Source organism: Rhinatrema bivittatum, chromosome 1 (genome assembly GCF_901001135.1).
Source record: "Rhinatrema bivittatum chromosome 1, aRhiBiv1.1, whole genome shotgun sequence".
In the NCBI taxonomy this organism is placed as follows: domain Eukaryota; kingdom Metazoa; phylum Chordata; class Amphibia; order Gymnophiona; family Rhinatrematidae; genus Rhinatrema; species Rhinatrema bivittatum.
This window is the reverse complement of record NC_042615.1, coordinates 803,531-829,257: the sequence shown is the minus strand read 5'-3', so window position 1 is coordinate 829,257 and position 25,727 is coordinate 803,531. Positions and strand designations below refer to the sequence as shown.

Genomic DNA, 25,727 nt, shown 5'->3' with positions numbered 1-25,727 from the left:
AAACTTCAGATTACCAAATCTTGCTTCCATTTTATTTTTAAAGCCACCTAGGATACGCTTATATGCCCTGTCTAGAAATCAGGACTAAAATGTTTCAGGATAATTTTTTATTTTAGGAAAGAAGAATCCAAGATCAACTGTCTGAAAAGTTAGTCCATGAAACAGGATTTTGAGGGGATTAAATATACCGCGTTCCAGTCAAATAGCTCAAACCGTAACTACACTTATTTACTGCAGCCGATTAATAATTTTCCAAAGCAGAGAAATAAGTACTTGCATTGTTGGAGAAATTACTTACCTGATAATTTCGTTTTCCTTAGTGTAGACAGATGGACTCAGGACCAATGGGTGTCATGTACTCCTGATAGCAGTTGGAAACTGATCAGATTTCAATCTGACGTCAGCACTACATATACCCCTGCAAGAAGCTCTGCTCTTCAGCATTCTCCTCGAAAAGCAATTCTGGATACATGTGTGTTTGAACTACTTGATTAACTTGAACTGGTTGACGTGAATTCTAGCTGGAGACCGCTAGTGCACTCAACCGAGAAACGCAGACACCCAGTAATTATGGGTATCTTAACTAGGGGTAAAGCGTGGCTTACCCGTGCTTGTCTTGCTCTCGGGGATTGTCACCAGAGGTTTTCGTATTCTGAGGCAGCCGTGGGCGGGATACTGAGTCCATCTGTCTACACTAAGGAAAACGAGATTATCAGGTAAATAATTTCTCCATTTCCTAGCGTGTAGCAGATGGACTCAGGACCAATGGGATATACAAAAGCTACTCCCGAACTGGGTGGGAGGCTGCCAGTGACCCACTTAGTACTGCCCTTGCGAATGCTGTCCCCTCCTGAGCCTGAACATCTAGGCGGTAGAACCTCGAGAAAGTGTGAATGGAGGACCATGTTGCCGTCCGACAGATCTCAGCGGGTGACAGCATCTTGGTTTCTGCCCAGGACACTGCCTGGGCTCTGGTGGAATGGGCCTTGACTTGTAGAGGTGGAGGCTTCCCTGCCTCCACGTAGGCCGCCTTGATTACTTCTTTGATCCAGCGGGCTATGGTTGCCTGCGAGGTTGCTTCCCCTTGTTTCTTCCCGGGAGGTGGTCTGTCTTTCATACGGATTCCGACCTTTCCAGGTATCGGACCAGTAGTCTGCCGACGTTAAGATGGCAAAGAAGGCGTGCGTCTTCAGAGTCCTTATGCTCGTCTGGAGATGGCAGCGAGATGGTTTGGTTTAGATGGAAATGAGAAACCAACTTTGGAAGGAAGGAAGGAAGGGACAGTGCGTAACTGTATGAATCCCAGTGTGAATCTGAGGAATGGTTCCCGACAGGATAGTGCTTGAAGTTCGGAGATGTGATAGGCTGAACATATTGCCACTAGGAACGCCATCTTCAAGCTTAGAAGCCATAGAGACAGCCCACGGGTAGGTTTGAAGGAAGCTCCCGCTAGGAAGTCTAGTACTGGATTGAGGTTCCATAGGGGTACCGGCCACTTTAGTGGTGATTGGATCTGTTTGACACCTCTCAGGAAGCGGGAGACGTCGGGGTGTGAAGATAGACTGATGCCGCCACTATGGCTCTGAAGCAAGCCAACGTGGCCACCTGAACCTTGATGGAGTTGAGAGACAACCCCTTCTGTAAGTCGTCCTGCAGAAATTCCAGGATCGTGGGGATTTTGACTGTCCGCGGAAATATGTTGCGGTCTCCATATTTGTATGTAGGTTAGAGAAATGGAAAACTTGTGTGCTCGGAGCAAAGTGTCAATCACTGCCCCCAAGTATCCACTCTTCTTCAGGTGTGTCTTCTCAATGGCCAGATTGTAAAAGAGAATCAAGTTGGGTCTTCGTGGCAGATCGGTCCTTGATGGAGCAGATCCCTGTGTGGAGGTAGAGACGGGGGCTCCCCTCCAAAGGTCTTTGCATGTCTGCTTACCATGGCCTTCTTGGCCAATCCGGGGCCACTAGAAGTACTAGCCCCCTGTGGTGTTCTATCTTGCGGATGATCCCACCCAGTAGTGGTCATGGAGGAAAGGCGTACAGTAGGTCTTCCTGTGGCCAGGTCTGGATGAGAGCGTCGATCCCCTGGGATTGTGGATCTCGTCTGCGGCTGAAGAAATTGGGAACTTGGGTGTTGGACCAGGTTGCCAGAAGATCCATGGCTGGAGTTCCCCAACGGTTTATTATTAATTGGAATGCTGTGGTCGACAGCATCCATTCCCCTGGGTCTAGACTTTCTCTGCTGAGGTAATCCGCAGTGACTTTGTCTTTTCTCGCGATGTGGGCGGCTGAGATCCCTTGCAGGTTTGCTTCCGCCCACGCCATTAGTGGGTCTATTTCCAGGGACACCTATTGGCTTCTGGTTCCTCCCTGGCGGTTGATGTAGGCCACTGTTGTGGTGTTGTCAGACATGACTTTGACCAATTTTCCCCGGAGTCTGTGACTGAATCGCAGGCAGGCTAGTCTGACTGCTCGGGCTTCCAGTCGGTTGATTTTCCATCCCAACTCTTCCTTGTCCCATTGCCCCTGGGCCGTCAGTTCCTGGCAGTGGGCTCCCCACCCTCGTAGGCTCGTACCTGTGGTGAGCAAGACCCAGGTCGGTGGGAATACCCTTACTCCCTTGCTCAGATGGTCTTCTTGTAGCCACCATAGGAGCTGGATCCGTACATCCGCCAGTAACTGGAGGCAAATGGTGTAGTCCTGGGACATCGGATTCCATCGTGTCAATAGGGAACGTTGTAATGGTCACATGTGGGCCCTTGCCCATGAGACGACTTCTAGGGTCGATGTCATGAGGCCAAGGACTTGGAGATAGTCCCATACCATGGGGCGACCGCCGTTCAACAGTTTTCTCAACTAGTCCATCAATTTTCTTCTCCTTGTAAGGGGAAGGACAACTTTGTCTTGTTGGGTGTCGAACCGGACTTCCAGGTATTCTAGTAACTGGGAGGGCTGCAGGCAGCTCTTGGTTGTGTTGACGACCCAACCGAGATTCTGCAGTAGATTCTTGACTCTGTTGGTCGCCTGATGACTTTCTTCTGGCGATTTTACTCTTATCAGCCAATCATCCAGGTACAGGTGTACGAGGATTCCTTCTTTCTTCAGTGTTGCTACCACTACCACCATGATTTTGGTGAATGTCCGAGGGGCTGTACCTAGTCCGAAGGGTAGTGCCCGGAACTGGTAGTGGTGGTCCATGATCGCGAAGCATAGGAAGCGCTGGTGGTTGTGATGGACCAGGATATGCAGATAGGCTTCTGACAGGTCCAGGGAGGTCAGAAATTCTCCCGGCTGTACTGCCCTTATGACCGAACGTAGGGTTTCCATGCAGAAGTGTGGTAACCTCAGGCAGAGGTCCAGAATGGGCTGGAACATTCCCTCTTTCTTGTGGACGATAAAATAGATGGAATAGTGCCCAATATTTTGTTGGTGCATGGGCACCGGTGTTATAGCCTCTAGGGAGAACAATTTTGTCAGTGTGGTTTCCACTGCCGTCCTCTTGGAGGGGGAGTGGCAAGGGGATTTCACAAATTTGTCTGGGGGGATGCTGTGGAAGTCCAGATAGTATCCCTCTCGAATGATGGTTAGGACCCACTTGTCAGACGTTATCTCGACCCATCTTTGGTAGAATAGGGCAAGCCTGCCCCCTACGGCTTCTTCCTGTGGATGGGTCTTTTGATTCTCATTGTGGGGTGCGGCTGGGGCCTTGACCTGAGCCGGCTCCCCTCTTGTTGTGTTTGTTCTGAAAGGACTGGCCCCTGCCTGCGGGGCGAGGTGCCTGGTATGTATTCTTGTACGGTCTAAAGCGCTGTGATCCTCTGCCCCTTGGATGTTCGGGGAGAGGGGCGATGGCTTCTTTAGTTCTTGTCCTCCGGTTGCCGAGGTACTGGGGATTCACCCCATTTGTCAGCTAACTTCTCCAGTTTGCTTCCAAACAGGAGGGCTCTTTTAAAAGGCATTCTCGTGAGTTTCGTCTTGGAGGTCACGTTGGCTGACCAGCTTCGGAGTCAGAGTTGTCTTCTGGCTGCCACAATGGATGAGACGCCCCTGGCTGAGGTGCGCACCAGGTCGGATGTCGCATCCGTAAGGAAGGATATTGCTGGTTCTAATGTTTTGACGGGCGTGGTAGCATTCCTGGCAAGTGATAAGCAGGCACGTGTCACCACGGCACAGCAGGCAGCGATCTGTAGTGACATAGCTGCTGCATCAAATGACTGTTTAAGGATGGATTCCTGACATCTGTCCTGGGCATCCTTGAGTGCCACTCCTTCTTCGACAGGAATGGTAGTGCTCTTTGTGACCGCGCAGACCATGGCGCCCACTTTGGGGAACACCAGGAGTTCCTTGGCTGAGGGTTCCAGTGGATATAGGGCTTCTAGGGCCCGACCTCCTTTGAAACTGGCCTCCGGAGCTTTCCATTCCAAGTCGATCAGTTGTTGCATGGCCTGCAGCAATGGGAAATGGCGTGAGGCTTGACGGAGCCCGACCAGCAGAGGGTTCGTCTTTGGCTCCGCTGTGGCGCTTGTGCCTGGTATGGCCAGTTCCTTCAAGCTCAGAGACACGAGGTCTGGTAACTCGTCTCTGGAGAAGAAACCCATCATGGTTCGGTATGGTTCCGTTCCTGGAGGGATTCCTCCTTCCTCTAGGGAGTCTGGTTCTTCCTCCAAGGTGTCTGTGTCCCCTAAGAGGAGGCTTTTGTCCGGAGGGGGCACGTCTCAGGGAGGCCAAGAGGGGCCTGGAAGGTTTTGGTCTTCTGGTGGAGGCTGTGGCATCGGTGGCACCAATTGTGCCTGAACAAAGGTTTGCAGCCCTTTGAAGAATTCTACCCAGGAAAAGGTTCCTGGGTCCATATTGAAGCCAGCGGCGTTCCCTGAGGGGCCCAATTGAGTAGGGGCCGAGCCGGGGATAGAGAGGTCTGGGGGTACTGTCATTGGTGGAGCCAGATTCCTCCACTGGCCGGGGGGGGGGCCCTTGTCCTGGTTCCCCCAGTGCCTCTTCGCACTGCAGGCACACGGCCGAAGCCACTTCGTGTTGAGCCACTCTCAGGTGGCAGGCTGGGCAGAGAGCTTGTCCCTTGGCTTTTTTGGCTGGTGGTACCATGATTTGAACGCGTGGGTCGTTCAAAACTCGTGTGTGCTCCTAAATGCGCGTAACAGGGGGCTTAGATATGTGCTCTGGGTGCGTCGAAGATGTGTGTGCAGGTCGCTATGTGCGCGCCGCTGTGCACACCGGCTTAATTTGTGCACCCGGCACCGTTTAGCGTGCCGCTGTGCGCCCGGTACCGTTGAGCGGACAATACGGTGATCAAGAGGGGGGAGATGGCGCCGGCGACCACATGGGCAAGATGGCGAAACACCCCCCCCCCCCCCCCCGGAGGGTCTCCACGAGGGAGGACCCTCGTACCGAATCAGGGTCTATTCCGGACGGGGCTGCTCAACCCGATGGGACAGACGCCAGCGGGCGACCTGTGTGGCTATCTGAGCCTTGGAGACCGGAGACTTTAAGAAAAGTTTTCTACCTTACCTTGTGTCTCTGCGCTTCCCGGTCTCATGCCAGGTGGTCTCCGCCTGTGGGGGGAGAGGGAAATACCTTCACCGCCGCGCTCGGTATTGCACCCGCTGCCTCTCAGCCGCTCCCTCCTGGGGGCTAAGTCCACGCCGGGAACCAGCTACCGGACCAAGGCTTGCCTCAGGAATTCTCGACTGGAGGAGGGTCCCTTAGGTATCACCGCAGGAGAGCGGGGCTCGTCTGGTAGAGGTAAGATTTTGGAATTTTCTTTCTTCTTTGGTTTGGATTTCCTAACGCTGTGCAAGTGTGTGTAGAGTCCCAAACTGCTAAGGAGACAGAGAAATACTGAAGAGCAGAGCTTCCTGCAGGGGTATATGTAATGCTGACGTCAGATTGAAATCTGACTCCGTCTCCAACTGCTAGCAGGAGCACACTGTACCCATTGGTCCTGAGTCCATCTGCTACACGCTAGGAAATTATATTTTATTCAACGATAACACAACCACCGCCCCAAACTGCTGCAGCGATAAAGCAGCTGAAAAGCTTGGAAGATTGCACGCACACACGCAGGCCTCGGACGTGACTCTGGTGTGGCACCTGAGGCCTGCCGGCTCTCAGCTGCTCCTTACCCGTGTGCGTGCTCTCCTTGTGCTTCCTCAGGACATCCTTGCTTTTGAACCTCTTCCCACAGCTGTCTGCTCTGCACAGGAAGCGGGCATCCCCTCTGCAAGCCTCTTTGTGCTGTTCAAAACTACAAGAGGAATGGAGAGAAGAGAGAGAGAGAGAGGGCATCAGAGCGGGAGTGCGCCCAGCCCCCACAGCTAGCATGCCGAAACGTCAGGACACAGGCTGCTCAGCAAGGCACGCCGGGCCGAATGGAAAGCTGGGATTTTTATTTATTTATTTATCACATCGGTTTACATTCAGGTACTGTAGGATGCTCACAGTGTGACTTTAGTTAGCTAAAACCAAATCCAATTCAAAGGAACTTCTGCTTTCTAAAGCATAGGCTCTGCTATAAGGGAAACCAGTCAGAGGCGCATCAATAGGCCAATGCAGGACACTTACAGCAAAAGGACATTCTTATCATAGACCTCAGTGACTGAAGCACTAGGTTACAGGGCTGCCTGTGGCTGACTTCCTCCTGTGTCAGCTCTTATTTATTTTATTTAAAATCTTTTCTATACCGTCGTTATTTACCATCACAACGGTTTACAAAAAAGGCACCAATAGTAAAAAAAAAATAGTTAAAGTTATAGAAGTGCCAATAATGATCCGGTTACAAAGAATTCTAATATAATTACTAATTGATGAATTACGTATATTTTTCCTTCTGGTACATGTTTCATGGTTGAGCTTCATGTAAATCTCACCTGTAATTTTACATTTTAACTAAGGTTATCAGAGAGATTGAAAAGGAGTCAAGCACATAGAATCTACGTGCCGGGTGCTGATTTCCTGATACCAGCTTTTCCTTACTTACTTTCTTCTTTCTCTTTATGAAAAGCCAGGTCTTCAAACTTACTTTGAATAGTTTGACATTCCTCTGTAATCTTATTTCAAGAGGCATTGTATTCCACAGGGTAGGTCCGGCAAGAGATCGTGCTCGGTCCCTGTCTTGGGTAAGTCGCGCTGTTTTAACAGATGGGATAGTTAACAGTGCTTTATTTGCCGACCTCAGATGTCTTTGTGGTACGTGTACACGTAGTGCTGTGTTAAGCCATTCCGCTTTTTCATCATGAATCAGTTTATGAATTGTGCACAGTGCTTTAGATTGTACTCTTTGTTCTATGGGTAGCCAGTGTAATTCAGCTAGTGACTCAGTGATGTGATCTCTCTTCTTTTTACCTGTGAGTATTCGTGCTGCAGAGTTTTGTAATATTTGAAGTGGTCTTATCGTTGCATATGGTAAACCCAGTAACAGAGCGTTGCAGTAATCAGTGCTTGTAAAACTGTTCGAAAGTCTGATCGTGTCAATAGCGGTTTTAACTTCCTTAGGACCATTAGTTTAGCGTATCCTTCTTTTACTTTCAGTGATATGTGTTGTTTCAGATTGAGTTCTGGGTCAATTATTACGCCCAGGTTATGTACCTTCTCAGCTAGTTTTACTGTTGGATTATTTTTAAGCATAATTGGTGATTGAATTAGATTTATATTTTTCCTAAGTGTAAGAATTCAGTTTTATCAATATTTATCACTAGCTCCATTTGGTTTAATAGTTGTTTGATAATGTCCAGATAGATGTTGGCTAAGTTTAATGTTTTTTCAATTGTGTCGTCAATGGATAAAATTAGTTGTATGTCGTCAGCGTATATATAGTGTATTATTCCAAGGCCTGCTAGTAGATGGCATAATGGTAACAGGTAGATGTTAAAGAGTGTTGCAGATAGTGCCGATCCCTGAGGTACGCCTGTTTGTAGAAGCACTAGGTTAAGAGGTTTTCTGTGGCTGACTCCTTCCTGTGTCAGCTCTCCTTTGTGAGTGAAGCACTAGATTACTGGGCTTTCTGAAGCTGCCTCCTCTGCTCTCCTCTCAATGACTGAAGCATTGTGTTATACAGCTTTCGGTGGCTACTTCCATCCTGCCTCTCTTTTCTACTCTCAGCAAGTGAAGCGCTAGGTTATGAGGCTTTCTGTGGCTGCCTCATCTCAGTGAGTGAAGCACTAGGTTAGTTACATGGCTGACTCCTTTCTGCCTCTCTGCTTCACTCCTTCCAATTATTAGTTTGTCTATGGCACATGCACAATAATAACATTAAATTAGCACAATCTGTCAGAACTTGAAATGCACAATGAAAGCAAGATTCAGCACTAGGAGGGACGTGTTCAGTTCCTGGACTCTATTCCTGTTTCTCAGGCAAGCCCAAGGCTGGGAATGCTACAGAGTCTCTAGAGCGAGGGAAAGAACCCTGACCACCGATCAGTGGTAACCCCTAGGGGTCTCGCCATGCCCCAGGGGGAGCGTGCACGTGATATAAGCAGGGAAATGAAGGCTCATGACACTCAAAGTAATCCCAGAAGTAAACAGCAGCAACGCCGCTGGCCTGCAAAATGATTAACCCAAAACTGAAAGCAAAATGAAAATAAAGTGACAATTGGAAACTAAGAACAGGCTATGAGCATGAAAGCAGGAATGCCATAAGGTGAACGCAGAACACTTCTAGCTCCTGAAGGTCTCTCCTGGCTTGCTGCTCTCTATACACTGAAGGACATTGGGAGGAATTTCCTCCAGAAACGCAGCCTCACTACAATATATACCATTCTGCATTTGAGAGCACGCTGAAATAGGACTAGGAGGTTCCTTCATATTGGAAGAAATGAACCATGCTTACGAGTTGGGCATTCAGTCTAACATTTCTTCGCTTAGTATTGTAAAATCTACAAAAATAAAGATAAGTGCTTGCGTTTTCTTCTAAAAATTTTGTTTTTATATGCAGTGTCTTAAGGTTTGATTTAAAAAAATCAAAATATGGGAGACCAATGATTACATTTAATTGAGCGGTTTTGAAAGGCTTTATTGCTCCATAAAAAAAGAAATATTTTGGAAACTTGTTTAGCAAGCAATCTGCTTTGGTAGATGAAGGACTGTAAATAATATTTGTTGTCACTGGTTTTATGTATTGATGTCCTAACAGAACCTGCAGTCAGGATGATTTTTCTCTGCGTCCATTACTTTCCACTTCTTCACATTAAATTGCATCTGCCATTTAGATGTCCAGTCTCCTAGTCTCACAAGGTCCTTCCCGCAGCTCCTCACACCATCTGCTACTCTCTGAATGACTCTCTGCAAACCTGCTCACCTCACTCGCTGTTCCCTTTTCCAGATCATTTACAAATCTGCTAAATATATCAGGTACCAGTCTTAGGTACCTTTCTCCGTTTGAAAAATTGAGCATTTAGCCCTATCCTCCGTTTCCAACAGGACGCTGCCTCCGATCCCATGACCTCCCATTTCCTGAGTCGCCGCTGGCTCACCTTTATCCGTATGAGCATTGGTAAGGCATGAGAAGGGGGGGTGTGAAAGGACAGGGAAGAATGTGTAATTAAAAAGGAACGAAGACAGAAGATGTTTATTGAGTTACACCGTCTCAGAATACAAGGTCGGTTTTACTCCAGAAACGCGCGTCCCTCCTGAGAAGGCCACATAGAGTTGTCCATGTGTAAAGACAGATTCTGGACTAGGCACACACACTTTCAAATGTTTGGCCTTGAACTCGGAAGACTGTCAGTGAATAGGCAAGCTGGACAAGAATTTGTTTTCTTTTTACTTGAAAAAGGAGATTGAAAAGGGGTGGAATAGAAGCATAAAGCCCATACAGCCCCATCCACATCCCCTGCTTTCCTAAATTCAGATATTGTCCTCGTCTCCACCAGGAGGCGTGCGCATGTTATAAAATACTGGTCCCGCACGCATATGCGCACCGGATGTGTGGGAGGGTGGCCTGCTCCGCGCAGGAGGGGGGGGGGGGGAATTTTAGAAAAATATGCACGGCAAGGCAATCGGACCTGCCCCAGTTCCCTCCCATTCTGCTCCAAATAATGAGCTTCCCTATCCCTACCCTTCCTACCTCTTTCCTTCTCCTCCCTGACCCCTAAACCTACCCTAACTCGCCTTTTTTTTTTTTAAACTTTAAGCAGTAGTAAGTTCCACGCGACAGCCGCCGGTGCGAGCTTTCCCGGGACAGACGCCCCGACTACGCCCCTCCCCGGTCCACCCCTTTTGCAGGGCCCGGCAATTCTGCGTTTAACGGGGGTTTCACGTGTGACTGGGCCTGTTCTAAAATGCACGCGGCATGCGCAAGCCCCGTTTTTACGTGCGTGGCCCTTTTAAAATCAGGCTGTTAGATTACTCCCGGAGTCTACCCCTTTCACCCTCATGCCATGTCCCCTCATTAACTTCCCCTTACTCATAACCATGCAAAACCACCTCTAACACAGCGATACAGGCTCCCTCTGCCAGCAGGCGCTCCATGAAGTAACAGAAAACCCCGAAAAGTAGCAGCAGCTCTACCTGCGGGCAGCATGGCAAGTAGTGCACCAGGCACAATTCCCCCACAGCGGTTGAAACACATTTGGAGGAAGACAAACACGCACAAAATACACAATATTCTACTCAAATAAAACATTAAGCAGTAAACATACAACGTCCAACTGTACGAGCGCTGGATCATAATAAAACACACGCAGGATTCACAAGAGATCATCAGCAGGTGCCGGCCATCTGGCTTTAAAGATCACCTGGGCTAGAAAAACTGAAAATGCAGCGCTAGACAAGAGACCCCAAGGAGCCAGACTCTGCCTCAGTGCAAACGCTGGAGCGACAGAAACAGCAATGCAATTCCTCCCGAGCTGTGCAAAATACAAATGATCAGACACGCACATTTCCCAGAGAAAATCCAATATTTCCCAGAAAAGAATGAGCAGGAAAAACTCTGCATAACCCTGGGGGAAGAGGAGAAAGAGCGGGAGAGCAGCACAATCTGTGCTATCCTGCCTGCAGGCCCAAAATGTAATCTTACCAGAGCGCAGGAGCTGTTGTTTCTCTTCTGTACTTTATAGCACTTTATGTAATCTTTTCACAACATGTAAAAACTGTCAGGCCCACAAAGCCTTCTGGCTGAGGAGCAGACTGAGGTCTGGATCCGATCAATTATAATTAATGGCCAGCAGGAGACCTCAGGGGTCCTTTCAGTAACATTTTGGTGATGGCGTTTGACTGAAGGAAGATGTCAGCCTGCTGAATGCAGCTCTCCCCAAGCCATCAATTAGAAGAACAGCCAAAAGCTGTGAGCCTCAAAAGGGTGAGAAAAGCGGTAATTGCCACCGGAAAGCAATTTGTTACAAGTCATCATTTCCTTCCTCCACTGCAATGATGTTCTAAAAAACTGTAGATGTTAGCAGATGAAACACCAAACTGGCCATCCTTGATATCCCCCAGCAGTCACCGATCAGGTTACTTTTCTTGTTCCCGTGTTATAAAAGAGCCGCGCCCATGTGTGCAAACCGGGAACCGTGCACACATGGGCGCACATGCGTTTTTTTAAATCTACCCAAATGTATTCTTTATAAGTCGCCTATGCGGAACCGTGTCAAAGACGTTGCTGAAATCCAAGTACCCTACATCTGCTGCTCTCCCCTGATCCAACTCTGTGGTCACCCAGTCAAAGAAGTCCGATTCATCTGACAGGATTCACCTCTATAAAACCAGGCTGCCTGGGATCTTGCAGTCCCATTGGATTCCAGAAACTTCAATCTCCTCTGTTTTAGCAGCGACTCCATTAGTTTGCTCCCCACAGAGGTCAGACTCACTGACCTGCAGTTCCCAGCCTCCTCCTCACTTCCTCTTTTATGAACAGGAACCATATCCGCCCGTCTCCAGTCCTCCGGGACTACTCCAGACTCTAAGGAAGCCCTGAAAAGGTCACCAGCGAGGCTGCCAGGACATCTCTAAGCTCCCTTAGTACCCTCGGATGTATCCATCCGGCCCCATCACCTTATCTACTTTACGTTTAGTCACCTCGTCACAGACGCACTGCTCTGAAAGTCGATTCAGGTTTAGCTCACTTCCAGTCTTACTTGTATTTGCTTTATGTGGTCCTGCTCCAGGCCCTTCCACAGTGAACACGGAACAGAAAGATTTGCTAAGCAATTTTGCTTTTTCCTCATCGGCCTCTCATATTCCTCTCTTTCATCTCTGAGCCTCACAGGGCCACCTTTGCACTTCCTTCTATCACTGACATATATATATATAAACAAGTATTTTCCCCCTGTATTTGCTATTTTGTCTTCTATTTGAATGTTTGCATTCCTGACTGCTTTCCTACCTTCTCTAAATTTTTCCAGATATTGTTGCCGGTCTTCCTCTGATCTTTCCCCCTTACCTTTTCAGCTACTTCTTTAAAAAACCACAAGAGTCTCTTTTCCCTCTTCTCTAACAAAAAGATTAGTTGCCCTTTTGATCTTTCAGTTTTGCCCACTGCCCTTCTACTTCCTCTAGATTTTCCCACCCAGCTGACAACTCCTTCAGATTCTCCCCCATTTTGAGAAAGTTAGTTCTCCTGAAGTCTAGGACCCTCGCCTTAGAATGAACCTTCATCTTATGCGTCCTAATATTGAACCACACCATTCGGGGGTCACTGGTTTCCAGTAAAAAAAATCCCAATAAAAACACAAAGCACAAAAAAAGCTAATTGAAGCAAATGAAGGCAGATATCTCATCTTCAAAATAAGTTACTTAAGATGTAGCTTTTTAGACAGACATTTAACCTTCAGTTTTCTAATATGCAGGCCCGCTGCCAAAGATGGAATTATTACTGAGGCTGCAGTTTTGTCACTAAGTACCTAATTCACTGAGGGTTTTTCCCACAGGCAAAATGGGAGAAAAGCCTTAATAAATCTGGCCCTAAGACATGTATTTCAGTTAGGATGTGTGAGAACCATTTTGTTGTGGTTATATTGGTTTGATTAATGATTTTATTTGATTTATGAGTAACTGACACACAGTTTGGGTACATTTTATAATTTACTGTATTATATTTGTGCTATTTGTACAGTTAATTCTGAGCCCACACATCGAGCAGGATACACTCTTGACCTTGTCTTTATGAATTCCAAATGGTTCTCTACTTCTATTATAAAAGTTACTTGGTCTAAGCATCATCTATTATCTTTTTCACTCGGGTTACACGATTCCCGTGCAACTCCGGAGACATTGCCCACTCTTTCCAAAACAGGCTTTATTGATCCCGATTTGAAATCCAGATTCATTCCTTTACTGGCTGACTTCCATTGATTCCCCGATTGCCCTAGTTGAATTTTCGTATTCCTCTCTTTTATCTGCAGTCACACTTGCCCCTATCAAAACGGTGATTAAAAATGACATAAGATTACTCTCCTTGGTTCACCACTGCACTACAATCTCAAAAAAGACTTCTCAGATGAGCTGAAAGTGGAGATTCAGTTCTACTCCTGAACTTCATAATGTTTATAGATCCATACTATCGTCTTATCAGGCAGCAACTCTTACTGCAAAAAAAGCATTCATCTACTCCAAACTCTCTCTGTCCTTCGATAATCCTTGTGAGCTTTTCCATACAGTTAAGGAGATGGTCTCTCCTATAATCTATTCTCCTAAATTACCCTCTTCTCCTCCTAGTCTCATCACTGAAAGCTTTGCAACTTTTTTCGCTCAGAAAATCCAGATGATCTGCAACAACTTCTCCGACGACTCTACTCCTACTTCTGATACTTTGCTCTCCGATGGACTTACCTGGGACTCTTTTTTTGTTGTCTCATGCACTGAGATTGTGAAAATTATTTCAAAATTCAAAAATACCTCTTGCCCACTGAATCCCTGTTCTATTGCCCTTGTAAAGATTCTCAGTCATGACTTAGCTCAATTCATTTTTGATCTAGTTACTTCTCCCTGTCGCCTCCTGGTTAGCCTTGGGGTATACTATATCATACACAAACAGAATGCTGGGGATTATTAGGAAAGGACTGGAGAATAAAACAGAGAATATCATAATGCCTCTGTATCACTCCATGGTGCATCCTCATCTTGTGTTCATATATCATACACAAACAGAATGCTGGGGATTATTAGGAAAGGAATGGAGAATAAAACAGAGAATATCATAATGCCTCTGTATCACTCCATGGTGCAGCCTCATCTTGTGTTCATATATCATACACAAACAGAATGCTGGGGATTATTAGGAAAGGAATGGAGAATAAAACAGAGAATATCATAATGCCTCTGTATCACTCCATGGTGCATCCTCATCTTGTGTTCATATATCATACACAAACAGAATGCTGGGGATTATTAGGAAAGGAATGGAGAATAAAACAGAGAATATCATAATGCCTCTGTATCACTCCATGGTGCATCCTCATCTTGTGTTCATATATCATACACAAACAGAATGCTGGGGATTATTAGGAAAGGAATGGAGAATAAAACAGAGAATATCATAATGTCTCTGTATCACTCCATGGTGCATCCTCATCTTGTGTTCATATATCATACACAAACAGAATGCTGGGGATTATTAGGAAAGGAATGGAGAATAAAACAGAGAATATCATAATGTCTCTGTATCACTCCATGGTGTGACCTCATCTTGTATTCATATATCATACACAAACAGAATGCTGGGGATTATTAGGAAAGGACTGGAGAATAAAACAGAGAATATCCTAATGCCTCTGTATCACTCCATGGTGCATCCTCATCTTGTGTTCATATATCATACACAAACAGAATGCTGGGGATTATTAGGAAAGGAATGGAGAATAAAACAGAGAATATCATAATGTCTCTGTATCACTCCATGGTGCGACTTCATCTTGTGTTCATATATCATACACAAACAGAATGCTGGGGATTATTAGGAAAGGAATGGAGAATAAAACAGAGAATATCATAATATTTTATAATATCATAACCATTTTTGCCATGGTTCATACTCCATTCCAATCATCAGGAAATTACGCAATCATCAAACTAAACCTCTACCACAACATTACAACCGTCAACAAAGGCTAATTCCAATAATGATTTCACCAATCACACAATTCCTGGGCCTTTCTCTTCTATCCCTAACACTTTTCAACGCACAATCGCTTTCGAAAAAAACACACATCTTAAATGATTACCTTACAGAAGTAAACCCTGATATCTGTGCAATCACAGAAACATGGCTTAAACCCACAGATATAGCTCTATTAAACCAACTACCTACTCAACTTTACAATTTTTTCTCCATCCCTAGACTCAAAAGAAAGGGAGGAGGTCTTTTCCTAGCATCCAAGAAAGAGCTAGGTTTAACTTTACAATATTCAAACATCACATCGAACATAGAGTTTGCAGTTTTTAAATCCGAGCATCTACAAATTGGACTATTCTATGCTCCTCCTGGAACTATAGACTCTGACCCCTCCCCGGTCATTGAACTTACCGCCAAATATTTCAACCCAGATAAACCTGCCATTTTATTGGGAGACTTTAACATACATGTCGACGCTTCACCACAAACAACAAACTGTGTTACCCTACTCTCATCACTCAGCTATATGGGTTTCACACAAATAATAAAAAGCCCAACCCACAAAGCAGGCCACACGTTGGACCTTATTTTCATTAATCAGTGTATCTTGCCCCCGGATTCACCCTCTTGTTTTCCTGTCCCTTGGACGGACCATCAAATTATTAACACGACACTCAAACTCTCAGGACATCCTCCCACTTCATTCCCAAAAACCACTATTCAATTCAGGAAACCCTGTTCCACAGACCTTCTCAGCAACCATCTCTCTAATGAATTATCTCAACTTGATCTCTCCAACGCTTCTACAGCCATATCTTCATGGTGCAACATCACCAATAAAATCGCTGATCTAACCTGTCCTTCAATCACCAAAGTAGTACAACCTTCGCCTGACAACAGGAAACCCTGGTTCACCACTGAACTGAAGCTGCTTAAACAAGAACTAAGAAATAAAGAACACACATGGAGAAAAAACCCATCCCCCACAACATTAGCTGTATACAAAACCACTCTCAATGCCTACAGGATCAACATTCTTAAAACAAAGAGAGATTTTTTCTCTAAAAAAATACATCATTTCATCTTTGATTCGAAAGCACTCTTCTCCTACGTTTCTGCCCTCACTAAACCATCCCCACCTACCATTCCAGATGATCAAGCTCTCAACAAAGCCTCCGAACTAGCTGATTACTTCAAGGAAAAAATTGATAAATTGACTGTCTCTTTCTCTTCATCTAGTTCTTCTACTCCATCTCCACCCAATACTCCACCCAAACTAAATACGACTCTAGAAACTTTCGAAACCACATCAGCTCTTGAGATTGAAAATATTCTCAAGAAAATGAAACCATCCTCTCATCCCTTAGACACAATTCCAAACAACCTCCTCATCGCTATAAGGAATACCATTTCAAAGCTAATTGCCAATATCATTAATTGCTCTCTTTCCCAAGATCTAGTTCCTGACCAACTTAAACTAGCAATTCTTAAACCTCTTCTTAAAAAACCTAATCTTCCGGCCACAGATCCAGCTAACTTCCGCCCAATAGCCAATTTGCCAATGATCGCCAAAATTATGGAAAAGATAGTCAATAGACAACTATCAGAGTACCTTGAAGAAAACTACATTCTCGCACCTTCCCAGTACGGTTTTCGTAAATCGTTAAGCACTGAATCCCTACTTATCTCTCTCACCGACAATATTCTAACTAATATGGATAAAAAACAACCTCACCTCCTTATTCTTTTAGATCTCTCTGCAGCCTTTGACACTGTCAACCATTCATCCTTATTACAAGGTCTGATAGACATAGGCATTAAGGGAACAGTACTCAGCTGGTTTAAGTCCTTCCTGGTTAATAGACAATTCAAGGTAAAGATAAACAACAAAGAATCACACCCCGGTCCCAGCAAATCAAGGAGTCCCTCAAGGTTCCTCCCTCTCTCCAACCCTTTTCAACATTTACCTTCTCCCTCTCTGTCGACTTCTTAAAAATCTAAACCTAACACACTACATTTACGCGGATGACATCCAAATAATCATCCCAATCTCAGAATCCCTTCACAAAACCTTGATTCACTGGAATAATTGCTTGCAACTAATCAATCATCTTCTATCCAGTCTCAGCCTCATTCTCAACAACAACAAAACAGAGATCTTAATTATCAATCATGACGTTAATAACAATCTAATATACCCAGCTGTCCCACTCAATTCTACCACTCCTATAATTAATCATTCACCATATGTACGTGATTTAGGCGTCATGATAGATAATCAGCTTAACTTCAAAAAATTTATAAGCACCACCACTAAAGACTGTTTCTATAAACTTCTTGTCCTGAGAAAATTGAAACCACTTCTCCACTTCAATGATTTTCGGATGGTTCTACAAGCCATTATACTAACAAAAATTGACTATTGCAACTCACTCCTTTTTGGCCTACCAACCTCATCCATCAAACCCCTCCAGATGATTCAAAACTCTGCAGCTAGAATCCTTACCAATACGAATAAAAGAGACCACATAACCCCCATACTAAAACTCCTCCACTGGCTGCCTATTAAGCAAAGGATTCTCTATAAAGTATACACAGCAATTCATAAATCTATTTACAATATATCCCCACTCCACTTAAGCACCCAACTACGTTTTCACTCTTCAACTAGACCTATCAGAGGAGCTTATAAAGGCACACTCTATGTTCCTTCAACAATATCCTTACATCAGAAACGTACCATTTCTTTAGCAGGACCTGTCCAATGGAACATGCTCCCACCAGACATCCGCCTTGAGATCTGCTTTGCTTCCTTCAAAAAGAAAATTAAAACCTGGCTCTTTAGCCAAGCTTTTCCAGAACTTTGATTATTTTTACCTCCAGCTATCAAGATTTTCTCACCATCGCAATCCCTTTTGCAGATCACATTTATCTTAGACAATTACGCCTTATTTTATGATTTGATTTCTCAGAGACTTTGCAAGTTTATCAGTGTTATTATTCGAATCTGTTTTCCATGTTTTCCAAGTTCTATAACCTTGTTATATGTACCGCCTCTTGGCATAATTTTTATGTTTCAATGTAAACCGATGTGATCTGTATTTTAATACAGGAACACCGGTATATAAAAATCTAAAAATAAATAAATAAATAATGCCTCTGTATCATTCCATGGTGCATCCTCATCTTGTGTTCATATATCATACACAAACAGAATGCTGGGGATTATTAGGAAAGGAATGGAGAATAAAACAGAGAATATCCTAATGCCTCTGTATCACTCCATGGTGCATCCTCATCTTGTGTTCATATATCATACACAAACAGAATGCTGGGGATTATTAGGAAAGGACTGGAGAATAAAACAGAGAATATCATAATGCCTCTGTATCACTCCATGGTGTGACCTCATCTTGTGTTCATATATCATACACAAACAGAATGCTGGGGATTATTAGGAAAGGAATGGAGAATAAAACAGAGAATATCATAATGCCTCTGTATCACTCCATGGTGCGACCTCATCTTGTGTTCATATATCATACACAAACAGAATGCTGGGGATTATTAGGAAAGGAATGGAGAATAAAACAGAGAATATCATAATGCCTCTGTATCACTCCATGGTGCATCCTCATCTTGTGTTTATATATCATACACAAACAGAATGCTGGGGATTATTAGGGAAAGGAATGGAGAATAAAACAGAGAATATCATAATGTCCTCTGTATCACTCCATGGTGCATCCTCATCTTGTGTTCATATATCATACACAAACAGAATGCTGGGGATTATTAGGAAAGGAATGGAGAATAAAACAGAGAATATCATAATGTCTCTGTATCACTCCATGGTGCATCCTCATCTTGTGTTCATATATCATACACAAACAGAATGCTGGGGATTATTAGGAAAGGAATGGAGAATAAAACAGAGAATATCATAATGTCTCTGTATCACTCCATGGTGCATCCTCATCTTGTGTTCATATATCATACACAAACAGAATGCTGGGGATTATTAGGAAAGGAATGGAGAATAAAACAGAGAATATCATAATGCCTCTGTATCACTCCATGGTGCATCCTCATCTTGTGTTCATATATCATACACAAACAGAATGCTGGGGATTATTAGGAAAGGAATGGAGAATAAAACAGAGAATATCATAATGCCTCTGTATCACTCCATGGTGCGACCTCATCTTGAGTATTGTGTGCAGTTCTGGTCACCACATCTCAAGAAAGATAGAGCAGAATTAGAAGAGGTACAGAGGAGGTCGATGAAAATGATAAAGGGGATGGAACAATTCCCCTATGAAGAAAGGTTAAAGAGGTTAGGACTCTTCAGCCTGGAAAAGAGACGGCTGAGGGGGGATATGATAGAGGTCTATAAAATAATGAGTGGGATAGAACGAGTAAATGTCAATCAGTTGTTTGCTCTTTCAAAGAATACAAAGACCAGGGGACACATAAGGAAGTAACTAGGTAATATATTTAAAACAAATAAGAGAAAATCATTTTTTACTCAACAAGTAATTAAGCTCTGAAATTCATTGCCAGAGAATGCGGTGAAAGCTGTTACTGTAGCTGCTTTAAAAAAAAGTTTTGGACAAGTTCCTGGAGGAAAAATCCATAAACGTTTATATTAAGGTGGAGCTGCAGAAATCCCCTGCTTATCCCTGGGATAAGCATCTTGGAATCTCTCTCCTGGGATCCTGCCATGTACCTGTGACCTGGATTGGCCACTGTTGGAACAGGACGCTGGGCTTGATGGACTCTTGCTCAGATGCAGTAAGGCAAACCTTCTAACAAAGATCCTCTTCCTGGTTGGTGACATTGAATATGGAACCCAACAGTGTATACCTATAGCTTGGTTTAGTCTTCCAAGTTTCTCTTGTATTTTCTCCCATTCAGTTAGTGGGAATTTGATCACTTCCTTCGTCATTCCCTTTCCTGGATAATTTATTAATATATTAAAAAGCACTGGTTCCAGCAGAGAGCCCCGAAGGACCATGCAATCCTACTCTGTTCCCGATCCTTTAGCCAGTTACTAAGACTCAGTAAGCCCTGCCTCCTATCCCATGACTTTTTAATTTCCTGAGAAGTTTCTCTTGAGGGACTTAGTATATATGGATTTTCAGAAACAGTTTGACAATTTCAACTGACTCACCCTTGGCTTGTTAACCCCTTCAAAAACATCTTAACAGATCTGTAAGGCAAATCTTCCCTTCCCTAAACCTAGGTGGACTCTGTAGAAAATAGCTCAGCAGAGTTAGCCCAGAAAACGGAATAGAGTCTGCATGACAAGCCCTACAAGTTGAGACTTAAGGACCTAAACTTGTATATCCTCAGAAGAGGAGAGGAGGGATAGCAAATGTTGCTTACCTGATGTAACAGGTGTTCTCACAGGACAGCAGGATGTTAGTCCTCACAAATGGGTGACATCGAGGATGGAGCCCACCACGGAAAACTTCTGTCAAAGTTTAAACAGAACTTTGACTGGCCCCTACTGGGCATGCCCAGCAAGGCACTGACCCTGCAGCCAGCAGGGGTCTCCCTTCAGTCTGATGTTCAAAGCTACAGGCAGTGCCTAGAAAGTAAAAACAAAACAAACCCAACACCGCGGGGTGGCGGGCGGGTTTCGTGAGGACTAACATCCTGCTGTCCTGTGAGAACACCTGTTACATCAGGTAAGCAACATTTGCTTTCTCACAGGACAAGCAGGATGGTTGTCCTCACAAATGGGTGAGTACCGAGCTGAGGATGTCCTGACTTGCACCAAATGCACCCAACGACGTGCAACAGGCACTACAACTGGGGTGGAATTTGGTAAAGGGCATCCGCACCCTACCGGGAAGGTGGAAGGGTGTTGGTACATCACGTTGGAAAAAGGTTACGCAAGACAGATTGGCCGAAGATGGAGTCCTGTCTTCCAGCTTTGTCCAAACAATAGTGGGCTGCAAAGGTATGGAGAGAACTCCAGGTTGCAGCCTTGCAGATGTCAGGAAGCGGCACCGATCGAAGGTGTGCCACTGACGTAGCCATGGCCCTCACAGAGTGTGCTTTGACACGGTCTTGAAAAGGGATGCCCGCTTGCTCATAGCAGAAAGCAATGCAGTCCGCCAACCAGGAGGAAAGAGCCTGCTTACCCACAGGTTGTCCTAACTTGTTAGGATGGAAAGAGACGAATAATTGAGTGCTCTTCCTGTGAGAAACTGTACGGTCTAGGTAAAAGGCTAGAGCCCGTTTACAGTCTAGGGTATGCAGGGTCTGTTCTCCAGAGTTGGAGTGGGGCCTGGGAAAAAAGATAGGTAGTATGATGGATTGATTAATATGAAACTCCGAAACTACCTTAGGTAAAAATTTAGGGTGAGTGCGGAGTACCGCCCGGTCCTGCAGGAGCTTAGTGTAAGGCGGATAGGTAACTAGGGCCTGTAATTCACTAACCCTGCGAGCTGAAGTGATAGCCAAAAGGAATAACACTTTCCATGTGAGATACTTTAACTCACAGGAGTGCAGAGGTTCGAAAGGAGGTTTCATTAGACGACCAAGAACCAGATTAAGGTCCCAGGATGGGGCCGGAGGCCGTAAGGGTGGCTTCAGATGGAGCAAGCCTTTAAGAAAACGTGTTACTAGGGGTTGTACTGAAATAGGGACACCCTGTACACCTTTATGGAAGGCGGCTACCGCACTGACATGCATCCTAATGGAAGAGGTTTTAAGACCTGATTCAGAGAGATGCCATAAATAGTCCAAGAATTTGGAGATTGGACAGGAAAGGGGATCAAGGGACTGAGAAGTGCACCATGATGTGTACCTTTTCCATTTGTATGAGTAAGACTTTCTTGTGGAAGGCTTTCGTGAAGCTATCAGGACTCGAGAAACGGAATCTGAAAGGTTGAAAGGCTGAAGGACTAACCTTTCAACATCCATGCCGTCAGGGACAAGGCTTGGAGGTTGGGATGGAGGAGGCATCCGTCGTTTTGAGTGAGCAGATGCGGGTCCTTTCCCAGAGGAATGTGCCTGCGGATGGAGAGATCCTGGAGTATTGGAAACCATACTTGGCGTGGCCAGTAAGGTGCTATCAGGATCATGGTTCCTCCGTCCTGGCGTAGCTTCACGAGAGTCTTTGACACAAGAGGAAGTGGAGGGAATGCGTAGAGCAGACCGGTTGTCCACTTGAGGGAGAATGCATCCCTCGGCCGAGAGTGCTGGCTCCGAATGAGAGAGCAGTAATCGTCCACTTTGTGGTTCTGAGGGGACGCAAAGAGGTCTATGCGGGGAGAACCCCACTTGTGAAACAGAGAGGTCGCTATCAGAGGATCGAGTGACCACTCGTGCGGTCGGAAGACACGGCTCAGCCGGTCTGCCAATACATTGTCTACTCCCGGCAGGTAAGTGGCCCTGAGGTACATGGAGTGGGAGAGGGCTTCCGCCCAGATCTGCGCAGCTTCCTGACACAGAAGGAAGGAGCCTGTGCCCCCCTGCTTGTTTATGTACCACATGGCCACTTGGTTGTCCGTCTGGATTAAGATTATCTGATGAAAGAGATGATCTTTGAAAGTGCGGAGCGCATAGCGGATTGCTCGAAGTTCCAGGAAATTGATCTGGTGTTCGGCTTCCTCGTTGGACCATAACCCTTGGGTTTGAAAGTTGTCCACATGGGCTCCCCAACCGATGTGAGAAGCGTCGGTGGTTAGGATTACTTGCGGATCCGGTGGAAGAAAGGGTAAGCCCTGAAGGAGGTTGACCTGAGTCGTCCACCAGGTTAAGGATAGGCGCAGCGCTTGTGTGACTGTGACTATGGAGGACAGAGGCTGAAAAGCTTGAATCCATTGGTGTCGTAGAGTCCATTGTGTTACTCTCATGGCTAGTCGGGTCATGGGAGTGACTTGAACCGAGGATGCCATGTGTCCTAGGAGAATGAGGAACTGGCGAGCCGTGGCCGTATCTTGAGACTGGAGCTGGTGAGCTAGGGACATGAGAGTTTGGACCCGTTGAAGCGGAAGGTAGGCCTTTGCCTGTAAGGTGTCCAAGTCTGCCCCAATGAAAGATAAGGTTTGAGATGGGACGAAGCAAAATTTCTCGTAATTGACAAGAAACCCTAAGGAAAGGAGTGTGTTGATTGTCAATTGTAGGGAGGACCGGGCAATCTGAGGGGTGGAGGCCCTGATTAGCCAATCGTCCAGATAGGGGTATACGTGGACACCTTCCTTCCTGAGGAATGCTGCTACAACTACGAGGCATTTGGTGAAGACTCGTGGAGCAGATGCCAGACCGAAAGGTAGTACTCGGTATTGGTAATGGTCGCGGCCTACTAGAAACCGCAGATATTTGCGATGGGATTGTGTTATCGCAATATGGGTATAAGCTTCCTTGAGGTCGAGGGAGCATAGCCAATCCCCTCTTTGCAGCAGAGGGAGTAACGTGCCCAGGGTTACCATCTTGAACTTTTCTTTTTGAAGGTACTTGTTGAGGGCCCGAAGGTCCAAAATTGGACGTAGCCCTCCTGACTTTTTTGGAATTAGGAAGTACCTGGAGTAAAATCCCTTGCCTCGTTGAGAGGGAGGGACAGGTTCTATAGCATTTGATTGCAAAAGAAGGGATACTTCCTGTTGTAATTGAGTCAAGTGGCTGGATAGACTCCATGCTTGAAGAGGCGGGGAGTCTGTCGGAAGAGTTATGAAATTGAGGTGGTAACCCTGTGCGATAATTGCCAGCACCCACTGGTCTGAGGTAATCCGTATCCAATGCTGCAAAAAGTGGCACAGACGACCCCCTACAGGGATGTGGGGGAGTGGGATATGGCATGTGCTCCGTATCGGGAAGTCAAAGTCCTGCCGCAGGCCCGGGAGGTGGGGCTACAGCAGGTCTTTGTTTCCGAGGTTGGCGTAGCTGAGGTCTGGTGGAGGATCGAGCCGGACGAGGCCTAGTCGACGGAGGGTAATAACGACGTGGCCGAAAGAATGACTTTTTAGAGTCCTTCTTAGGTGGTGGTTTGGAGGATACCTCAGATGGAACAGACGAAAGTTGTTTCAACGTCTCGTGGTGATCCTTCAATTCCGCCACAATCTGTTGAATCTGTTCTCCGAACAGATTGTCCCCCAAGCAGGGTAAATCGGCTAGACGATCCTGGACCTCTGGGCGAAGGTTGGATGATTTTAACCAAGCCCAACGTCTGGCTGAGATGGCAGTAGCTGAGACTTTCGTGGAAGCATCGAAGATATCGTAGGCCGTTCTGATCTCGTGCTTCCCAGCTTCAAATCCTTTGTGAAGGAGGGCTTGAAGCTGTGGCTGGTATTGGTCCGGTAATGTGTCAGCGTAGTCCTGCATCTGTTTAAGGATAGCTCTGTTGTATTGAGTCATATAAAGTTGGTATGAAGCTATGCGAGATATCAACATAGCCCCATGATATACTTTCCTGCCCACACTATCAAGGAATTTGTTGTCCTTGATAGGGGGAGTGGAAGAGTGTGGTTTTAGGCGCTTGGCCTTCTTTTGCGCAGACTCAACTACAACAGAGCGATGATCCAGTTGAGACTTCTGAAATCCTGGTGCTGACTGAACGAGGTATGTTGAGTCAGCTTTTTTATTAACTGGTGACACAGATGAAGGTGATTCCCAGTTTTTCTTTAAAAGATCCAGAAAAACCTGGTGAATGGGGATGGAAGCGATGATTTTTGGGGCATCCAGAAATTGGAGCAGCTCCATCATTTGGTGCCTGTCATCGGTCTCAGATTGCAGCTGAAAAGGCACAATTTCTGACATCTCCTTTACAAAATTTATAAAGGAGAGATCTTCAGGAGGAGATCGTTTTCTACTCTCTGTAGGAGATGGTGGGGATGGTAAATCTGTATCTGAAGATGTATCATCACCCCAGGTATCATAAGGATCATGTAGGGCTTGCAGTCCTGAAGGACCTGGTAGAGGATCCAAAGGCATCGATGGAATCGGTGCTGCAAGCGGAACTGTGAACGGCATCGAGGGCTTCGGGGGTACCGATGGAATCGGTGCCGATCTTGGAATCGATGGAGCCGAAGGATAAATCGGTGGAAAGGTATGTGAAGGCACCGATGGAACGACACCGGACGGGGGAATCCGGAACGGTGTTTCTCCTGTCGATGAATGTCCTTCCGGAGATGATGGTGTAGTCGGTGCTACTGGAATCACCGATGGAAGGGCGCGCATGAGTGCCTCCATACGATTTAGTATCGGTGCCAACGCTTCCACTAGAGGCTCGGTGGTCGGTTCCCTCCTCGGTGGCAGAGTCGGTGCTGAGGTCGGTGCCTGAGGCGGTGCCGGAATCGGTGCCGGAGGCGGTGCCGGTGGAGGCTGGAATCTTCGCATCGCATTCTCGATGGCCTCCTGGACCAGCCGGTCCAGTTCTGCCCGGAGACCAGGGGTAACCATACCCGGCTCGACGGGAGAGGGAGGCTGAGGCAGGGCCGGAAGTACCACCGTAACCGGTGGGATCACGGCCCCCGCACCCCGGGAGGGTGAGGGTTTCCTCGGTGCCTGCGAACGAGACGTGGACGGTGCCAGGTCTGACCGAGGCTTTTTCGTCGGTGGCTCGGCCTGTTCAGAGGTCGATGGTTGTGGATCCTCGACGGGCCGAGACTTGTGCCGTCGATGGCGATGCTTATCCTTCCGATCTCCTCGCCCATCCG

The 25,727-nt window shown here is 46.1% G+C and overlaps 1 protein-coding gene across 1 annotated transcript in view; it reads right to left on the bottom strand.

The window, feature by feature from the left end:
* PRDM5 (PR/SET domain 5) overlaps window positions 1-25,727 on the bottom strand; it is a 370,296-nt gene that overhangs the window by 246,030 nt on the left and 98,539 nt on the right. The window contains exon 6 of the mRNA XM_029601140.1: window positions 6,137-6,258. Coding sequence (XP_029457000.1) covers window positions 6,137-6,258 — 122 coding nt within the window. The remainder of the gene's footprint in view (window positions 1-6,136; window positions 6,259-25,727) is intronic.